General features: G+C 40.6%; 2 protein-coding genes across 5 annotated transcripts in view; one reads left to right on the top strand and one right to left on the bottom strand.

The window, feature by feature from the left end:
* Positions 1-3,868, bottom strand: part of Serpini1 (serpin family I member 1) — a 78,727-nt gene extending 74,859 nt beyond the window's left edge. Inside the window, exon 1 of one of the 3 annotated variants that reach the window (XM_026784185.1) lies at positions 3,756-3,868. The gene's annotated coding sequence lies outside the window, so the exon portion shown is untranslated. The other 2 variants (XM_005344112.3, XM_005344113.3) reach the window with 2 other exon arrangements.
* A 374-nt stretch (positions 3,869-4,242) lies between these two features.
* Positions 4,243-21,623, top strand: part of Pdcd10 (programmed cell death 10) — a 35,643-nt gene continuing 18,262 nt past the window's right edge. The window contains exons 1-2 of one of the 2 annotated variants that reach the window (XM_005344111.3): positions 4,243-4,422; positions 20,200-20,418. In XM_005344111.3, coding sequence (XP_005344168.1) covers positions 20,323-20,418 — 96 coding nt within the window. In that variant the 5' untranslated portion in view covers positions 4,243-4,422; positions 20,200-20,322. Of the gene's footprint in view, positions 4,423-4,872; positions 4,927-20,199; positions 20,419-21,623 lie in introns of those variants that run through there. The other variant, XM_026784106.1, reaches the window with a different exon arrangement.

Genomic DNA, 21,623 nt, shown 5'->3' with positions numbered 1-21,623 from the left:
GAAGTGGAGACAGCAGGATCAAAATTTCAAGAGTAGCCTAAGTAATTTAATAACATCCTATCAAACCAAACCACAGCAAAGCCTGAGAAAATTTCAAATCCCAGACTTAATAAGTTAATATTTCAGTAGTAGAGTGCTTACCTAACACACCTGAGGGAGGACCTAGCTTCAACTCCCAGGACTGAGAGTGACAATAAAAATATAATGTTCTACATGCAAGAAAATGATTATTTATACATCCTATAACAGCAGAAAAAGCACAATGACCCAGATTTTAAGGATGAAATATGGAAAATATTAGCTGTAAGATTTAAAGAGCAAATCAAATCCTTATCTGAACAGAAATTGCTCTAGATCCCCAAACCAGTATTTAACCTGAGGAAGTTTTGTAAAAATCAAAATTATTGGTTCTTATTTTATTGATTGTCTGTCTATGTAGCTTAGTTAAAGGGAATAAACTTCACTTTAGTTTTCATTTCTTTTAGAAATTTTGTCCAAACAATACCATGATGGATTTGTTCTTCCTTTACAAACCTGAACTGTTCAAAATTTAATGTATTAATGACTTAGTGACTGACTCACAGCGTAAAAACGTAATGTCTGCATTACGGATGTAGGTCTGCAGAAATTTGTGGCTGAGAAAGGAAGACTGTACTCTCTTACATGAATTTAACCCAAAACATCAAGCATCTTTTCTCTCGTGCCATGGGTAGCCTTCTGAAGCATTTTTAAAATCTCTCTCCCTGTCTCCCATCCACACCAATACCATCTGACTTTGAACCTGAAAGTCCTTCTCCTGTTGCGTCAATGACAGCCACCAAACCTTCTGCTAGAAATGTATTCCAATCAATTTACCCTTACTCAGTAGGCTTACAAGTTGGAGTTTTAAATTAAAGAGTGATCCGAGAGCTAACCCTCTTTGAAATTAACCAAGTCTTCTGGCTAAAGGAGTCCCTTCCGAGTAATTCCGATACAGAGAGACAGTCTGCACTCTGCCGTCTATATTTTTCATCAGACCATACACTCACTCATAGCTAGGCATATGCAGACCATAAAAAGTGAGAAGAGCAGGAAAAATAATCTGCTTTTCAATCCCAGCTGCTAGATGAATTTATATAAAGTGAAATGATACAAATGGAGCGGCCTCTCCCAACACTAACCCAGAAGACATTTCTGATGAACTGAAATAGAATGTGAACATCAACAAAACTGGATGAAGAGTTCAAGGTGAAAGATACTGTCCAAGTATGATTTTGTTAATGATTTGCTGTCATATAGAAATATGGTCTTCTTACTCCCCAAGTGACTCAGGAACCCAGTCTCTTCCAATGAATTCTTAAAAGGATCCGAAGGAAAGATCGGGTCCTTTAAAATCACAGTTTCATTCTTTCTTAATGACACTGTAGCCTTATGACATCTCAGACCAGCGATGCACATAGCTGGGGAAGCTTCAACATGCATCTCCATTTCAGACGCTTTGTGTCAATTATCTTCTATCCATTTTCTTGGTTTCTGGCTGATTTCCATCAAAAATTCTTTCAAAGGGTCCTCCCAGTAAAGGCTATGAAAGAACTTCTGCTAGTCATGTAACATATTAATATTATGTATATTATTATCATGACTATTATTACTGTGTGCAGGGAATGACCTAGAGACAACAGGTATTCGGCTTCCAAAGGAACCGGCAGTGGCGCCTTCACAGCTAAGACTCTGACTCAGGACTATGCATCTACATCACAAATAACAAGGGCAAGCAGGATCCTATCCAAGAGTTACTAAACTGCCAGACTGTATTTTCTCACCCCCAGTCATGGTTTGGGGACCACATCAGCTAGCTGGCTACATCAACTGACAGGTCTCCAGGAGGGTACCAAAGCCAGCATCCAGCAGACTGTGGCTGCAGAGTTCAGTGGCTTCTGCTGCTTTTGCTGTCCTACAACATCTTTGCTTCTTCTCATACTTACCTGATCTGCTCACTCTCAGCCTAGATATTTTTGTTGGTGTTTATTTTTATTTAAGATTTTTTTTCTGTGCCCACAGTTCTTTGGCATGTGAGAATGTGGGAGGGAAGGATTAAATTAACTTAGTGATGTAGATTTCTCATTAATACCAGCACTCTGCGGGACTGAAGCCTAAACCATGGAGAGAATACCTTTGAGCCACTTCATTTTTAAAAAAGGCATTTTTCTGTGCATCACAAAACAGAAGTCCAAATCCTAAAGAAAATCAGAACAGCACGACAACAGAAGAAAAAAGAAGGTTGTTACTGGACCTTATTGGCCATTCTTTTTTTAAAAAGAAAAAAAATCTAAAGTATTCTGACACCCTATGGAGCAGTCAACTGTCACAATAAAGGCATCTCAGAGAAGAATATGATGCAATATGGTACTGTGATTAATAGATTTTTAATCTGGGGCACTGTGTAAAGACAAAAAAATGAACTAAGATGATAGACTCTTACTACTTTTTCAAAATGAAAAAGGCTGTAATCTGTCCTAGTTACCCAGAGGTAGGGACGACTATTACCTTCACCAAGGATTACTGCATAATTCCACCCATAGTTATTACACTTGCATTTTAAAAAGTATACAAACGATGAGAATGAAGTATTATTATATGATACGATATATCTCTGCAATCGGAACCCATTATAACATACTAAAAGTTATCATTTTACACCTGCTCTCTTCAACAGAGGAAACCTCTTCCACACAGCTTCCCTTGGACTCCTGTTTTAAAAAGATCAACAAACGTTGCCGGACACAAACGAGAGAATAAGCAGCAGCGATGAAGTACACCATATGTTCCTGTTGTAGGCTGAATCCAGGTCTTTGTTTCAATATTCCAGCGCCAGCAGCAAGGAAAGGGAACTAACCGCCTATTTAAATTTATTTTCTCATTATTGGGGTAAAAGTTACACTAATGATAGGCTCAACCCGAACCCATTCTATCTCATTATTGGCTTCTGTAATCCAGATCTTTTGCAATCCCGGGAATCTGAAATACAATTGCCCTGGATAACAGGTCCGTACCAGAACAATCTGATAAGCCAACACAAGCGGCAGGTACTGAAGAGCATAAAGTTGTTTTCCTATTGAAATAGTTCCGAAGTCATTCTATATCAATAGCATTTTTGATTTTTTACCAGCTATGCACCTACCTAGACGTCGTCTACCTGGTTCTCAATTAACAGGGCTTTCTTCAATCTTGCGATCTCCCAGGGCAGTTTTAATGGTGCAACTCAAAACAAAACCACTAACCGCGCCCTTAATAGCTCAGACGGAGTTACCTTTGGCTTTTTTTTCTCCCTACTAAAGTCCAAAAATTGTACATCGTTTCCCTGAAAGGGTTTGCACCGCTATCTTAAACCAACATAGCACTTTTCCAGCTCTTCCCCGGCGTTCCTATTGTCAGATGCCTTTCACCCCGGGGTGGTGTGCCCGGCGCTGGCCAGGGGCACCCACGCTTACCTCCCGCACCCGTGCAATCCCGGGCTCGGGATACTGGAGAGGATGCTCGGCGGGGTTGCGATCGCTCGGGATGCTGCTCCTGCCTCTCTCCGGGGAAACTACCGAGCAGGCTGAGCCCAGGCTCCTCCTGAGGCTCAAGCTCCGCCTTTCCCTCGTCTAGTTGGCCAAACCTCGGGCTCCGGCTCCTCCCTCTGCCGTTTGCGCAGCCCTTGCTGCAGGCGGCGCGAAGTGAGGGTCTCTCAGCGGCCGCTTCTCCAGCCGCCCCCCTCCAACCCGGCGTCGCACCTGGCGCTCGCTCCCGCAGGTCCGGCTCAGCCCACTCATCGGCTGGCCCGGTGCACACCGGGGTGGGCTGTCCTGGGGGGGCGATCGTGCTGCCCCGGCCCCAGCCCCAGCCGAGCCCACACCTCACCCTCCCTTCTCCTCCACCCCTCCGGTCCCCAGAGGTTTCCTCGGCCGCCCACCCAGCACCCAGCCGGGCGGCCAGTGGTAGCTCCCCCACCTCGGTCCCCCGCCCTTTTCCTTTCCACCCATCCGTGAGCCCCGCCCATCGGTGGGCGCGGCGTCCGAGGGCCGGCTTTGCATTCGGATTGGTTCAGGTGAGAGCCGGCCCCGCCCTTCCTCCGTTTCTGGGCGCTCTCCCTCTCTCCGTCTCCCTTCCTACTGTAAAGGCAGGGAACTCTGCTCTGATTTGCTAGCCGAGTCCCCACCCATCGCCCTAGGCGTTCTCGCGCGCCCTTCTGGGAAATGTGGTCCTAGGATAGCAGGAAGTGCCGACGGAAACGGCAGGCGGAACTACGAATGCCCATCGGGCCTTGCGCGGCTCCTGCTGGGCAGGATTCCGGACAACGCCTGGTTCCTCTCGGGTCCTTCCGGCGTCGCCGGAGTGAATTGATCCGGGAGTTGAAGAGGGCTCCAAAGGTGGGAAGTGAAGTCCGTGCCTCAGTTGCCGGTAAGGCGAGGTTTCTCGGTTCGGGTCCGCACGGCTCCGCGGGCGGCCAGGGCGGCCCGGGATCAGGCGGAGGCCGAGGCGGAGGCGCCGGGACTGGGCTCTGGCCGGCGGGCGGGCGGGCGGACGGGCGGGGAGCGGGGCCCTCTGGGCGTCAGCGAGGTCTCTACGCGAGCTGCGTAAAGCTGGTTTGTAAATGCCGCTTGCCCGACCCGGCCCGGCACCTCCAGGAAGTCCTCTGTGGGTGCGGGCAAAGGGGAAGGGTGAGGTCGGCCTCCCAGGTGCCCTGCGGGCGGCCGAGGGGGCGGATGTGCTGGGGTGGGGTCCCCGGCAGGTGAGGCTGGAGCTGTGCAGGGCCTGGAGCGAGCGTCGGAGCCCTGCGGTCGGCTGCCGCCGGGACTGGGGTTATGCCCTTTGGGGGGAAGAGGAGAGCCCGTGTTGACAGTTGCGACTCAGTTCCAGTTTCCTGATGTGGCCTGTCTAAGGAGCTAATTTTGAACTCGCAAGGTTTGTCTCTCTTCGCTCTCAGACGTCAGATGGCTTTACTTCGGAACTGTGCCCACAAAACGCTTTCACTTTGGGATGCTCGTGGGGAAACTAAAGAAATAAATGACGTGCCCAAGGTCACACAGATCTTCAGAATCTGGTCCCCAGAAAGTCCAGGTTCTGACCAGAGCTGTCTGCTGAGAAAGAAAGTGGGGAGGTCGTTGGTAGTGCTCTAAGAGGAGTGTGTGTTTCTCAGAAACGCTCCGGAGGTGAAGAGTTGGTTTGTTGGCGGTGGAGTGAAATGAAAGCCTTCCCAAAGCAACCCCTCTAACGTTTGGCTAGAACAGAAAGGATCGTTAAATATTTTCCCCTTTTTCTGAGTCATACTAAATGATAACACTTAATTTCCACGCTCCATTTTTAAAGGGTAGATAATATTTAGCAAGAAGTTTAGTATTGCCTTTCAGAGAATAGTCCTTTTTTATTTTCTTCGACTAAGATTAAAGTGCGTGTGAAACTTTCACGAAACTTGTTTTACACATTTTAAAGTTTTTATTAAGTGAAAGGTTCAGTGCAGAATCGTGGAGAAGTGATAACATGGTCATTACCAGCAATGACTTATTTTTGGTCTGAGATTTTTAATGTTCGCTCATTTTCTTCACTCCATGTGTAAGTAGTAAAAACAGGCGCTTGTATGCTTTCTCCTAGGCATCATCTGTGACTTAATTCATTCTTAATTTCAAAGGATGAAAAAATGATGCCTCTATATTGAGTAAAAAGCAATGCACTTGTTTCAAACAAGTGACTAATTATAGGTGATGGATATTATTAGGCAGTTTTAAATAGAATTGTAGTTTTATTGAGGTCAAGATTTCTTTCTAAGATTATGTCCATAAACATGCACATATACAGTTAGTAGGCATACTATATAAATTAGAATATTGAATACACATTATATACTGTAAATAAATATGCCATATTTCGAATTGCTTTGCTCGCCATGGTTATTAACGATTTGTTTGATTTTTTTTTTTAATGCAAAACTTTTCTGGCATCAGAAGAATCTTGTTCCTCTATGGTTCAAGTTAATATGGTCTTGTTTTACTGTAACTTTAAAAGTAAACGGAGAGGTAGGGTAAGAAAACCAATGGAAAAACACAGTATCATGACTAGAACATTACAAAGTAAGGAAGAAGCAACCAAACAAAGGAAACTTATATGGGGTTAATGGCTTTTGCAGCAGATTAAAAGGGTGCTTTGGTTTGAGTGAGCCATGTATAAGTCAGTGCTGGGAAAACAAGCATGCAAATATATTTTCTAGATGACTGTGACATTTGCTGTTTGCTGGGAAAGATGGCATGCGTTTCAACTGGCACGTAGCTATGGAGAGGATTTTTTGTAATTTTTTTTTAACTTTATTTTATGTACTTTGGTGTGAAGGTGTCAGATCTCCTGGAACTGGAGCTACAGACAGTTGTGAGCTGCCTTGTGGGTGCTGGGAATTGAGCCCGGGTCCTCTGGAAGAACAGCCAGTGCTCTAAATCGTGGAACCATTTCCCTAGCCCCCTGGAGGGGATTTTTTTTTTAACAAAAACAAGAAAACAAAAAAAAAAAAACTAGTTTTTGACTGTTCTAAATGTGTCTGTTCTGAAGTCCATTGTAATTGCGATGTTCAGTGCCATGGTTGTGCTGAGAAGAATGATGTTATTGCTGTATTTAAAAATCTTTCCGTCGCTAGCTAGAGCTTCCTAGCTTTATACCTGTACTGTTCAGCTCCCAGGGCCCTCATTTCTTCTCAATAAAAGTAGCTTTGCATCAACTTTCAGACATCATCCTTTGCAAGGTTTTGGTGGTCTTCCTTTTATTGCTGTTTCTCTCTTAAAGGCTAGACTATAAGAGCAGGAGCTATATATTGTTTATCTTTGTAGTCTCAGTTGTTAGAGTGATTCAGTGGATACAGAGAGTGGAAAAGGCTTGGGTTGGGTTAGGAACTTGCCCAAGGTCATATGACCTGTAACAGATCAGGTTATAGTCCAGGTCTTTTGACTATGGACCTTTAATATTATGTTCAAAACTTTGATTATTTTATGTAAGAAAAAGACTGGCCATCACCAATGTTTAGATGCATGACCCTCTTAGTCTTACACTTTTTAATCCCACCAGTTTTTCCCTACTTCCTGAATGGCTCCAACCTTATCCTTAGTTATTGATTTTCTAATCTAAGATACTTCCTGATTTGGGGACCATTTTACACTTTCAGCTCTTTACCTGTCCTGTTTCATCTCCCATCTCCCAGTGTGGTTGATATCTTCAAAACCTGGCTTACTCTAAATTCTCCTTCCCCAAACTGGAGTAGATTCCTGCTCTATCTTTCCCTTATTCTGAATTCTGTTGTCAGAATAGGAAATTACTATTTCTTTACTGATTTCCTAATATCTTATCATCCTACTAAAAGTTGTCTGGGCAAGGCATTCTCATGTGTTATGGCTTAGTCTGCTTCCTCTTAAACTATTTAGCAGTGAGTAATCAGTAAGTATTTGCAGAATGAATGAATGAATACAGGCATAGTGCCTCTAGTGCCATGCTAGGGACAAAAAGAAATGGATGGAGCATTTGCTTCCTTCCTCATAGCCAGTTGAAAGATAGAGGAATTTCTAAATGAATTTAGAAGAGGTATAAAGGAGTTAATGCCAGAAGCTTAATGTAAATATAGAAAGGTCCTTTTTCTTGGAGATCTCTAAAGTCTAGAGAAGTAGTTTCCTTGTAGAAATTTAAAGGACTTAATTTCTTTTACAGCAAAATTTCTGTGTAGCTCAGCATTTTAGAAAACGTGCCACTGCCTTGCTTTTTAAAAACAAGATTCATTATAACAAAATATAAACATGGATGAAACTTTTAATGGATGCTATTCTTCCCTTAGATATATTTGATTTTTACTCAGTTATTTCTCTTGCCTATGACCAAGGACACCAACACTGGAAGTCAGCTTACACATTCAACTGAGAATACAGTCAAATGGCTGGGGTCGTCGAAGGACTGGAGCCAAGGCTTCGCTAGACCTGTCATCATGCTTCTTCGGTTTTCTTAGTTCGTGGTTATACCAGGATTTAGTGCAACCTTCTTTTTTGGTTTTTCTAGACAGGGTTTCTCTGTGGTTTTGGAGCCTGTTCTGGAACTAGCTCTGTAGACCAGGCTGGTTTCGAACTGACAGAGATCCGCCTGCCTCTGCCTCCCGAGTGCTGGGATTAAAGGCATGTGCCACCATTGCCCGGTTTAGTGCAACCTTCTTGAGGGAAGGGGGTTTGGGGAACTTTTTCTGCCCTTCATAAAAGTTACATTTGAGGGTTTTAAGATAATATTTTACCTGCTTTGAGTATGATACAAGATTAAAAGCGTTTTTAAAAATATAGTAGGCTAAATTTTTGTCTGGAAAACAATAATTTCTCACAGTGCCACACTATTACAATAAAATACATTCAGTAGCTCTGAATTATGTATGTAGCTTTTTACTCATTCATATATTTATCAGTCTATTGTCTCAGAGTATTGTCAAAAGAGTTACTTTAAATTTTTCTGATGTTCTAAGGTTTATTATTTAATGTGTCTTTGCTTAAGTCTAGCTTGGTACTTTTAAGCAGTTAGTCCAAATGTTATTTAAATCTTCAATAAATACTTAATATTTATCTCATATATGCAGTTTGTAGGAGATTAAGCTACATATATATTATTTATACGTCGTTAGAGAGTGTTAAGATTGTTGCAATAAGTATTTCTACTAAGATTTTTCCTCTGAAACATTTAAAGATGGTATGATTTTTATACTTTATTACATTTGAAATATTTCAAGTTTAAGATAATAGAATATTTATACACATTCAACAATAACATAAAAATGAAAGCCCTCTGTTAAGGCAATTAAGTATCTTATTTGCTGAAATTTAATTTTATAGTTCAGCTTTATATAAACGTAAGGATTTCATTTAAGCTGCAAAACACAGCTTGGCTGGCATCACACTATTAGTCTTACTTTTCAAAGCCATTTTTACATTGGGAGTATAGAAAGCCTTTTTTTTTTAAACTATGCAAAAGTGATTTGAACCTCTTTAATCTCTTTCTGTAGTTACTTAGAATCTGTTGTTACTTTAGGAATGAAGGGGAGCACAGAGAATTTTTATTATCATTGGGTTGGATAATTGGGTAAGCACTAGAAGTTAACTTTCTTCCCTCAGTCAGAATAGTCCCTTGGGAACAAGTTTACCATAGGCAGTCCTTGGTTCATTCACCTCTCTATTTGTTGAGTATGTTTTATGTGTGAAATTGTCTATTTTGGAATAAGTGAGACTCTAATACATGACCAGTGTTTGTGCCAAGCCCATGCCCACCTATAATCCTCACAACCACCAGAGGAGGTAAGAGCTCTATTACCCAGAGTTTGTGAACAACGAAGATAAGATGTAGAGAAAATAAGTTAACTTGCCCAAGATTACAGAACTCATATTTGCTTGGAATTACGTTAGGAGTTCAGTCCACATGGCTCTCAGAAGATAGCAGACATTTGATCATTTCAGTAAAGTGGTGTTCATGGTTAAAGGCCTACTTGTAGTATTAGAGTTGCAGTTACAGAGAAATTGTCCCTTAGATGTCAAGGTCATTTGGGCACAGTTACTGTTATTTAATAAGCAGGTTTACACTTAAAAATCTCCTGGGAAGTTGATACAGAGGAACTAACAGACCACTTCTGCATTACATCCAGGGTTTTTTTCTATTAATGAAATAGATTATTTTCTTTTAGTTTGGTAGGTTAAGTATTTGATTTCCTTCTCAGGGGCTGTTGGAAAATATATTTTTTTCTTGTGTTATATTTCATAATTCATCACTCAAAATCAGTGCTGAGACCTGCTCAGACTGAGACTCTGGCTGTTTGTCAGTGGCATGGCTCATTTCTTATCTCAGTCTGGGACTTGTGTGTGTGTGAATAATTACTCCCACTGGCCTTGTAGAGTAGGCACGTCTCAGAGATGCAGGACTGCTCCTTCTGTCACTGTTTCTCAGTGGCTCTTCACCACAGTCCTGACTTCACTCTTTCTTAGCTGGCACTGCTGACTGAGACCATACAGGGTTACGTGACTGTACTAGGAGATCAAAATAATACATTCTTTTAGGTAGTCTAACCTTCGGTAGATAGAGAGGAAAGGAGATGTGAAGATCATATCTTTGTTACTTAGACATTTTAATATTTAGACAGCATTTCATATGCATCTGTTTGATTGTTAGGAGCCATAGCTGATATGGAGGGACAGAACCTGGTTTCTCTAACTTACCATGGGTCTCCATGTGCTGAAATGGCTCTTTCTGTCTTATTCAGCCATCCTGCCTTAATTCAGGATGACCTGGAATTGAGCTGAGATTGGATTGAAAGAATGACAAAACCCTCAGATGTTACACCCTTACTGCCTTCTCATACTTATGTAAGGTACAACAAAAGGTACTTGGAAATGTTAAATGAGTCAGACCTGGCCTCTAGGCAGCAGTGGCTCTCTGTGGCACTTTATTGCAAGGCTTTCTTAATTTAATTCCAAAAGATTTTGAATAATACTGTGACCTTTTTATTCAGACATACACATGCTTTGAGGGATGCCTTTATCCATGTTAAAATGGACATTTTTATAGTATTGAGATTTTGAGGTTCTACCTCAATGTAGGTAGGTGTTCTTACAAACAGTTTTATGAAATGAAGGTTACAGCAGAGCCTCTAAATACCCTATAGATAGCCATTCTATTGTCCCCTTTATGCAGCTAAGATGCTTGTATTGAGATCAGTGAGGAGTAAGAAGTAAAGTTTGATGGTATCATCAGGAGAGACCCTTGCCCTCATTAGCACCTAGTGTTAAACAAGAGAGCCTTGAGCAAATTGTCATTTGGTGCTGCAGATTCTATCAGCATTTAGAGTGCCTTGTTTTGGTGTAAGAACATCAAATAAGGAAAAATGACTTTGCTGAGTATTGTAGAAACTCTTACCTATTTGGGGCTTATTAAATGAAAGAGTGGGCTTCTAAGACAAAGGAGTTAGTAGGCATGCTCCAGGGTGGTCTTGATTAGACAACAGAAACATATTCTGTGAGCTGTTTACATGAATTTCTAAGAACTTTTAAATCTTAGTGTTATGTTGGCAAAATTAAAAGGCGAGATCACAATGCTGATAAAAAGGAAAACCGCCAGTGTTCGTCAATTAAATAAATACTAAGTGACTGTTGAGCTAGGCATGTTATGTATGAGCTCCTACACTGTGAACTTCATGGCCAAACGTGGCACATGATCAAGAGGGCTGATAATTTAATTTTGTCCATATTTGAGTTCTGTTTAGTCAGTGGGGTAGGATATAAAAAAGATCACAATAAGAAATTTGTATTATTCCCTAAACCAGTAATCTTCAGATACCTAAGAGACCATTTGCTATTTTCCTTATTTCCATGCCCCATCAGCCGGCTGATCTCAGATTCTGATTCTCTACTTTCGATCACTTTAGAGTTTTACCTGTAATATGTTGTCACTGGTCCCTGATCACATTTTGATTTTCCTGTGCTGCCCAATCTGCTTCGAGGACATAGCTTCCTTTATTAAACCAACTTGTGTCCATTTGAGAAAGTAAAAGTGGCTTACTGTTTTTTTGTGTGAATTTTTTTTATTTCTGTTTATGTGCATGGGTGTTTTGCCTGTGTGTGTGCCTGTGCCATGTGTGTGCAGTGCCTACAGAAGGCTAAAGGAAGTTGGATCCCCTGGGATTGTTGTTACAGATGGTTGTGAACTACCATGTGGGTGCTGGGAATTGAACCCACAGTCCTTCAGAAGAGCAGCCAGTGCTCTTAACGACTGAGCCATCTCTCCAGCCCTGAAAATAAAGTAGTTTTAAACCATGGCTTTAAATAGTCTTAAAGTTCATTTGATGACCAAATTCTTTTTGTACTCCAAACTGAGAGTAATTTCCTGTGGGTGACATGAATTTTTATGGTCAAAGTAACTTTTAACTCTCCTTTGAGAAATGAGAGAGACAAGTTTCGGGAATGGATGTGTGTAACGGGTGTGACGTTGTGTGTATACGGGATTTGACATTGTAATAATCAGCTTTAGATTGTCACTGTGCTGGGTGTAGGAAGGATGAAGATGAGGCAAGCAGAGGCAACTGAAGGTGGTGGAATTGAAGGGGACACTAGTGCACCACGTCCTGCAAGTCAGGAGTTTACACTCTCATCTGCTTTGTCTCAGCCTTTCTGCCTGAGCCATCAGCTCACAGAGCGTTGATGAAGTATCTCTAACCATGTGAGTTAGACGTTTATTGGGTGTCAGCCACTTCATTAAGTTTTTTAAATATACTTAGTACTCTAAGCAACCATGTAAGGTGAAAACTCTATTCAGTGTGTGCATTAATTCCTCAGTGAGTTTAGAAAGTGACTAAAGAATTAAACAGTATAAACAGAAAGTAATTAAAGAATTAAGCAGTATAAAAGAAATAAGCATAACAAACAGTATGAGCAAAAATTTAAACTTTCTTCCAAATTTAAACATTTATCTCCTGCTATATCCTGTAGAAAAGTACTTCTTCCACTTCATAGATTTTTATAATGTTCAGTAATTCCCCCAAATATGTAAGTGTACTATATATTTGTATATTAGTACATAGTGTGCTAAACATATTATGCTATGTATAGACATAGTATAATAATTGACTTTATGGTGAATCAAAGTTACCAAAGTAAAAATCCACAACGTCGGAACTTAACTCAAGTACATACCTGCCTACTTGTGTCTCGACAGTTTTATGGGCGTTCACAGCTCTGTTCTGTGCAGATTGAGCCATAAGTAGATAACACACAGAGTGAGGCAGGGCAGCCTAGTACTGCTTGTAAACACAAAATACAGTAGGCCTTGGAAGCATATGCATGTATTTGGCTAACACTGTCAATCATTCTGGTTCTGAATTGTGAAAGATGAAGACTGGTCTTGATATCTATAATGGTTATCTTTAAAGTTTTAGAACTTTAGCAGTTCTTAAATGTATCACCATCTATAGCAAAGAAAGTTACTGGCTAGAGATTGAGATCTGGTACTGAGTTATAGAAAAGTTTGATTCTAGATAGCCTGTGCTCTCTTACCCTTACTATTAGGGCCACTGGCTTAATGCTTTGTTTATAACAATTGCCTTAGTGTTATCTATGCTAGTTCTATAGAGTAGTGACTTGCATTTTGAGGAGAATAGATGTGTCATGGCTTCTGTGAGAGGGAAGGGCTAGCAAGTTTTAAATGCTTTTAATGCTTTATTAAATGAAAGAATAGTTTAACATTTTGTTTCACACATATATACAGAGAGAGGGGAGATTTTTATTTGAAAACAGGTGCTCTGCTGTCTTAAAGAAGTTTAAAATCATTATGTTTACCAGCTTTTTTGTAGTCAGAGTTCTTGATACCCTGGAAAGTTGGCAATGGAGGATGCCTAACTTCATTCAAAATTGCATGTGCATTTCTCCACTTGAACATAATTGCTAATGTTAATTGCTATGCCACATATATTTTTCTATCTGTAATAATACGCTATCTTCACATCAAACCTGGAAGTTAGTTGCTATTAGCATTTACACTTGAGACAACTATGTTCTTGATGTTCTCAGATCTATCGGCAGCATTTCTGGCCCTGTTGTCTTGTAGACAATATTAATTTTGAAATCTGTTAAACACTTTCTTTCTCTAATAAAATGTCTGAGATAGGCTGCAGTTCATGGTGACTTGGTCACAGTGCTTTGGAGACATATCCCATCAAGGTAGGAATAAGATGACACAAGATGGAACAAAGAAAGAAGTCTATTTTAAAACATTAAGGGCCATAACACCTTTGACCTAAGTTCTATGAACCAGTTCCATTTCTTAAAGTTTCTACCAATTCCTAATATCACCTCCTCGGAAAACCAAGCCTTTATCACATGAGGGTCTGAGATACATCAAAGTTCCAAATGACAGCATTCAGCTTCTATCCTGTCAAGCTTTTGTCAACGTTGTGATATAAAATATATTTAGTCAGTCTCTTAGAGTCCCAAAATCAACTGTTCAAATCAAATTTCTCTAGAGTTCAAGTCCAGAATCTCCTGAGTGACTCAGTTTAAGTCAGCTGCCAGCCCCTGAAAATAAAAAGGCGAGCCATATATACATGTAAAATCCTCTGGTGGATCAGGCAGGGGCTACCCATATCCATTCCAGAAGGGGAAAGTGGGGGCTGGAAGCAATGCTCAGCCTTAAGTCACTTGGGAAGCCCAGCAGGACAGTTGTCAAATTCCAAAGTGCAGGCTTTTGTGTCTGTTCTTAGTTTTCTAAGCTTGATACTTGAAAAGTTACTAGCAAGACTGAACTTAGAGATTGTCTACGTATATCCTTAGATTGTTCATTCAAACTTTGCTCTGTTCTATCTCATAAGTCCTTATGGGGGAAAGAAATACAGAGGAATTGGAACATAGCTCATGGATTCTGCACCATGCTAGAGGAAGGTGCACTTTTTTCGTTTTGTTGCTAAATAGTGAAAGTGTAGGTTATTTAGAAAACCCTTTTCACCGAAAAGCCTTATTCAGTCCAGTTCCAAGAACTTCTGCTTGTTCATTCCCTTTGTCTGTTGTAACTGGTAGTAGTTTTAGAATTATCTCTCACGTCCCAGATGGAGTAAAGTGAGTCTGTTTCAAGAAACTCTGAGATACTGAAGCTCTTTATATCAGCAGACTGGAGTTGGTCAGGCAGGGTAGGAACCCTGAAGACTAAGTTTGGAAGTGGAAGTGGCCAGCAATCTATTTTATGCCTATTCATTCTAAACAAGTGGTAATTCTTTTAAACTCGGGAATATATTTCAAGCTGTTTTTTTTTTATGTTAGAAATTAATGGCACGACTTTGAATACTCAGGGAAATAAGAGGAACATGCACAAGAAGGTTCCATCTGTAATGGAATCCTGCATCAGAGCATTATTTCTAAATTAAAAGCTGATATCAGCCGGGCGGTGGTGGCGCTCACCTTTAATCCCAGCACTCAGGAGGCAGAGGCAGGCAGATCTCTGTGAGTTCGAGGCCAGCCTGGTCTACAGAGCTAGTTCCCGGACAGGAACCAAAAGCTACGGAAAAACCCTGTCTCGAAAGTCAAAAAAAAAAAAAAACACTGAGTGTCATTTGCCAAAGTTCTTAACATTTACAGCCCTTGGTGTGTGTGTGTGTGTGTGTGTGTTGGTGTTGCTTTTATTTATTTATTCTATTCACTAAAGTGTGTGTGTGCGCGCGCGGTGTGGAGGCATGAGGTCAGCTTAAGGAGCATCGTCCTTGCTTTTTGAGACTGTCTCTCACTAGGGAGGACTTGCTTACTATTGGGCTAGGATAGGATAGGCTGGCCAGTGAACACCAGGATCTGACTGTCTGCATTTTCCCTACTCTGGAATTTCAAGTACATATACTTTTGCTGCCTTTTTATATGGGTTATGGGGATTGAACTCAGGTACGTGGTGGCAATGGCAAGTACTTGACTAAGGTTTTATGATTTGTGTTATTAGGAAGTACTTGTGATCATCTAAATCAGTATGCCATGTGCTAGTCTGTGTTGTCAGCTTGAATGGATTAAAGAGTACCTAAAACCTTAGTGAAGCACATTGGCTGTATCTGTGATCATTTCCAGAGTGCTTTAAGGGGAAAATCTCTCCAAATCTGCTTATGTGGAGTGCAAGGTCCCATAAACTAGGGGTCCAGGTCAACTAGAGTGGAGAAAGGAGACTGCCCCTTGCTGCTTTCTGTCTGCCAGCCACATTACTACCCTGTGGCGCCTTCAGGGTGGACTGAAGCCTCCAAAACTGAGCCAAATAAATCATTCCTCTTTGATTGTTTATGCAGGCAAATTGTTACAATTACAATAAAGCTAACTGACACATTAGTTAGCATTTGGGGACTTTTTATTTTTTAGTGCAGGTTGAAGGTGGATGAGATCACTTCCAGGTTTGGAATTTAGAATCTGGGATCTTCAGTATCTGTACATGAAGGACCATTTCTCACCCAGAACCGAGTACCTTGTAGTGTGTTGCTCATCTCCTATGGCATGGATGAAGCTCAAAACTGTCCAGGGAAGGAAGCTTGTCAAAATAAGGTCCTCGGACCTCAGCTCAGTGGGCACTTACTGTTTTATAGCAAACTTTTTGTTGACTTGCCATATTTATAGGTTGTCCATGAAACCATTTCAAATGACAGCAGTTCTGCAGTTGACTACTGTTTGTAGATTCTTTCATATGACCCTTTGTTTCTGAAAGACTCTAGGTCTGCTTGTAGTTTAAATTCATGTGGAAGGAAAGAAAGAAGCACATGGCAGAATAATTCTGTATTTTAAAAGCCTTATTGAAACCACTGATGTGTATCTCATGCTTGGAACCATAAGTGGGTCCAGTTTGTAATGTATATTCTAAAATCAGTTCTGTTGTTAAGTGTTTGGAGGAGCATTTTCATAGTAAACAATTTTAAAAGGTTGGTAGTTTTGGAGGAGAAACTGCTAAACACAAGATCAAGAAGAGTCCCAACACTAGTACATGCAGACGGTTTGACTAGGCTTAATGTACATAGAGATGTCAGCAGGTACGCGTAAGGGATCTAGCCATCCACCCTGGTCACTGAACCTGTCAGCACTTTTGTCTTAGGTGATAGTCACATGTATTCTTAAGAGTAAGGTCAGACTGATCCAGTTGATCCTGCTCTGCCCTTTGTCATCTCATTCTCACTGAAATACTTGAAAACAGCCTTTCTTTTGATCATCACTCTAAGCTTTCAAGATAGTGACCCTGCTGTTCTTTGTAGAGTGCTTTTAATTTCAAAGTCATTGTCTACACTCCGTGACTTTAAAAATGTCTGGCCACCTTCTTCATGAAACACTCATTGTCTGATCTTGTCACCTGCTTTCCCCTTTCAATAAGCGTACAGGCCAGTGTTGCCTTTACTACTTACCCTTGGTCATTTTCTGTTTTCCTCCAGTGACATACCCATATAAGATTAAAGCTTGTTTTTTTTAATTTTTTTTATAAAAATAAAACTACCTTTTTCATTATACATACCAATACAAGTTCTCACTCCCTCCCTTCCTCCCACCCCCACATACCCTCCCACCCCACCCCATCCAATCCTCAGAGAGGGTAAGGCACATTGCTTTGGGGAAGGTCCAAGGTCCTCCCTACTATATCTAGGCTGAGCAAAGTATCACCCAAAGAGAATAGGTTCCCCAAAAGCTAATACATATAGTAGAGATAAGTCCTGGTGCCACTGCCAGTGGCCCCTCAGTCTGCCCCAGCCATGCAGCTGTCAGCCACATTCAGAGGAACTAGTTTGGTCCTATGCTTGTTCCTTCCCAGTCTGGCTGGAGTTGGTGAGCTCCCTTAGCGCAGGTAGACTGTTTCAGTGGGTGCACCCATCTTGACCTTGACCACTTTGCTCATATTCTCATTCCTCTCATTCTTCATCTGGTCTTTTGCAACCCTAAGAAAAACATATATAGGTCCACCTGAAAAGTGTAAACAGACAGGCTCACCTGATAAATTGAGAGAATGAGGGTGGGAGGAGTAGGGAGAGTGGAAGGGAAGAGAAGAGTGGGGAGGGATGAGGAGAACTTGAGGGAATGGGACAGTCGAGAAGGAAGAAAGGAAGATGGTCAGAGATGAGAACAAAGAAAGAGATGTCTTGATTGAGGGAACCATTATAGGGCTAGCAAGAAACCTTGCTCTAGAGAAATTCCCAGGAATCCACAAGGGTGACCCCAGCTAAGATCCTAGGCAATAGAGGAGAGAGTACCTGATCTTGACTTGCCCTGCCTGTAATCAGACAGATGAATATTTTAAATATCACCATAGAACCTTCATCTAGCAACTGATAGAAACAGAGGTGGAGACCCGCATTGGAGCACTGGGCTGAGCTCCCAAAGTCCTGTTTTTAGTTGTTGTTGTTGTTGTTGTTGTTTTTAATTAAATCACTTCTCGGCCTGTTAGCTCTTGTTCCTTATTGGCTAGCTCTTACATCTTAATTTAACCCATTTCTATTAATCTGTGTATAGCCACATGTGTGTGGCTTACTGTCAGGGTTCCCTCCTGCTATAGGAAGATTTTAATTTTAACACAGTAAAATTGCATATAACAAAACAGATATCAAGCAAGAATTATAGTTACAATATTTATATCTACTTTCTTTTATCATAACTAAGGAAAACTATAGCTATCTATTCTTCAACTCTGTCAAAGACTCCAGAAGGATAGAATATTACCTAAGTAAACAGGAAATGTGTTGTAAGCAACTTCCAAAACTCTATAATTGACAGAGACCTCTTACTACCTAGACAGTCATCCAGAGTTTTCTGTAATGTTGCAGGCACCCTTCTTCATCCTGTAGTCCCATGGTATCTGACAGACGTTTCCGTGAAGCAGGAAATTTCAAGACAATTCCGCCTATATTGGCAATTTGTCAGTCAATTTCTTGTGAGTCCTGCAGAATGTCTAGCAGACACTTTCGTGAAGCAGGAACCCCAAAGGACTGTCTCACCTTCTTTAGGCAGTTATCTCTCTGTGGGTCCTGCATGTCCCGCTCACACAGCATAATATCAAGCAGTCCAGGCAAGAGCAGTCTCTTTGCCCAAATGTCCAACAAACTCCATGAGAGCCTCTTCAGTGCCCATCATCCACTTGAAATAGATTGGTGCTGTAAGGAGCAGATGTGTCTCATTGCCTTGAAAAGTCCTAAGTTCTTAAAACATGTTAAATGAAGGTCTCTGAAAAGTTTGAAGAATACCTAACTGAAATATATCTCTATATATCTAGAAAAACCTAACTAACTTGACTATTATAGATGATTGTCTATTAACCTGTATTTCTTAATTATATATTACACTTTTAAATGAACAAACACAATACCTTAATCAAGAGCAGAAAAATATATAAAAAGATTGACCTTAAATTTCTATCAATAGACCAAGACCCATACCAATGCCCAAATTCCCAAATACTGTTTATAAATGTTTGTTCACATTTAAAGGGGGATATACAATAGAAAGATTTTTTTTATCAGCTGATGTGTATTACCTACTGTGCCAGTAGGTAAAATATTTAAAAAGTGATCCTCCTATTATCAAATTCAATTTCTCTTCAAGGCCTATCTCTGGTCCTATTTTGCTGTTTCTCTTGTTTTATCATTGGGACCATGGATTATTACTATTTAATCTATTCTTTTTTTTTAATTCTATAGTATTTATTTTCACTATTATTGCTTATCAGCCCCCCCCCTTGGTTTTAAGTTTGTTTTGTGTGATTGATTATTTTGTTTTATTGAGAGAAACTAGCTTTGAAATACAAATGAACCTCTAACTCAGAAACCCTCCTTTCTCTCCAAAGTGCTGCAATTAGGTGTACATACAGCCATAAAGGCAGATCACCTAGAAGCTTATTAAGCAGTTACGTACGAACAGGAGGCCTGTCATTGGTATTTATCTACTTTTGCTTGCTTAGCTCTGGTCCTATTTTTTCTCTTGCATTGACATATTAAATATGGTAAGTTTTCCCTGTCTATCATTCTGCTTTTCGGTTCTTTCCTTCACGTTTTTTAGAGCCAAAGCAGTGCTCATAAATCTACCTTAATATGTTATGTTAGTGATTTTCTCTTCCTCTGTAAAGTTTAGGAACTGGCTTTGGTGGTGTTCTGTAAAGTTGGGGAGCAAAATTTAGCTCAGTAAAAGAAAGGGTTTTTTGTTTGTTTGTTTGTTTTTTGCAATTTTTAAAAATTGCCAAAAACAAGGACTCAGCTCTTAGCAGATGTTCGACCCCTTTCACTGCAGAGTACAGTAGAGCACCAACCACTCCAAATCGACAGGGTATTGGAGCCTTTGAAGCAGTACTCTAGCCCTTTACTTGTCAGACAATTGAGTTCTTCAGAAGAATATTGTATAGACCTTTTTAATGATAAGCATTATATCTTGTATCTCTAGGTACAAAACAGTCATTTGTTCAGTGAATGAGCAATATCTAGGCTCCTTGCATATGTAGGGATAGAAAGGGTGCTCTTTACTTTCACTCCAAGAGGTCTCTTAAATCTTGGGTTTATAAAGAAGAGCAGAATATCTTGCTGACTGGGTTGGCTTTCACATGGAACATGTTTTAACAAATCAGCTTCTGGGTGTGATAGCCAGCAACTCTAATTTTAAAATGGGCATTTCTAGAATTTTGTTGTTTTCCCTTAATATAAATTACTTTTTCTTCTTTTCCTTTTAGATTGCTGTTCTTCTTTGTGTACCATTCTTTATCGTGCATACATAGAAAAGGGAAGAAATTCTGCAGTGAATGAAGATTCCTCTGCATTTTAGCATTGCTTTTTCTACTGTAGTTGGCTTTTGAATGAGGATGACAATGGAAGAGATGAAGAATGAAGCTGAGACCACTTCCATGGTTTCTATGCCTCTCTATGCAGTCATGTATCCTGTGTTTAATGAGGTGAGTGCACATTGAAGATTTCTGCAATTCCTTCGTATCTGCTTCATTTACTCATCTGTTCTTCCACATTTCAGGCATTTGTATGAACTGAACTCCCATGTGTTGTCGTTGGGTCTGGTCCATACATACAACTGTAGGAACAAAAGCAAATAGTTTGGTATTCTTAGTGTGGGAAATAAGTATAGCATGGACCTTGTCGCAGTACAAAGTTGGAAATTTGTATCAACCAGAGTTTGTATCTGTAAGATTATGATAGCAACAGACTATTGTGAAGATTAGAGATTTTTCTACTCCACAAGCACCTAGTTAATGCCTGATAGAATGGCCGCTGCTGTTAGAATGTTCTCAGTACTGTCAGGAGAGGATGGGGTGGTGAACATGGTTTTGTTAAATCTTAATCACAACTGAGAGCTATAAAAGAAGTGCTTCTTGTGAGGTGGGTAACCCTCTTGTGCCTAAGTGCAATACAATCCTGTATAAATTTGAGGAAAATTGAGATGGAGCTGCTGTGCAAACAGGTCTGGGCTTGTATACCAGACAACTCTTGGGCATTGGAAGCCAGATGAGTAAGAAACCTATTAAATTCATAGCAGATATATGGGTGTACAGTATACCCCCAAATGACTCCCAACAGAGCTTTGCTCAAGCGCTTCACAGTTTACAGACTTCTATCTGAGATATGTCTGACCTTCCTATGACTGTTTTCTTTGTAAGATGCAAATGTGCAAATTTAGTATAGAAATCTCTATCTTGGATACATGTTACCAGATCTGCACTTGCTGTTCTGGTCTTTTACTTGCATTCCAGTGAGGATCAGACTGAGATATTTAATAATGCTACTGCTTGAAGGCACAGATCTGGCTCAGACCTCTCTTTGGCTGGTCGAAAGAAAGCACTGTAAACCCAAAGAAGAACATGAGCTGTCAGTGTGGAAACATTCATCCGGTCTGCCTGTCTCTTTTTGTTTGTTTGTTTGTTTGTTTAATAGTCTGAAATCTGATGAGCTGTGCTGTTACTTTAAACAGCATTCGCTATAATTACATGAACTATTGGGAAGTAGAAACTGTTTCATTGTTAGATATAGACTTTTCCATTGTTAAAGCTGTTTATAGTCAGTTCTTTCCCATACTTGTCTTCTGGGCTTCCTTACCTTCCCCTAACCTAGTTAGTGCACTTCACAGGCCTCCGTAGAAGCCGGATTAAAT

Source organism: Microtus ochrogaster, chromosome 1 (genome assembly GCF_000317375.1).
Source record: "Microtus ochrogaster isolate Prairie Vole_2 chromosome 1, MicOch1.0, whole genome shotgun sequence".
Classification (NCBI taxonomy): domain Eukaryota; kingdom Metazoa; phylum Chordata; class Mammalia; order Rodentia; family Cricetidae; genus Microtus; species Microtus ochrogaster.
This window is presented reverse-complemented; position numbering and strand designations above follow the sequence as displayed.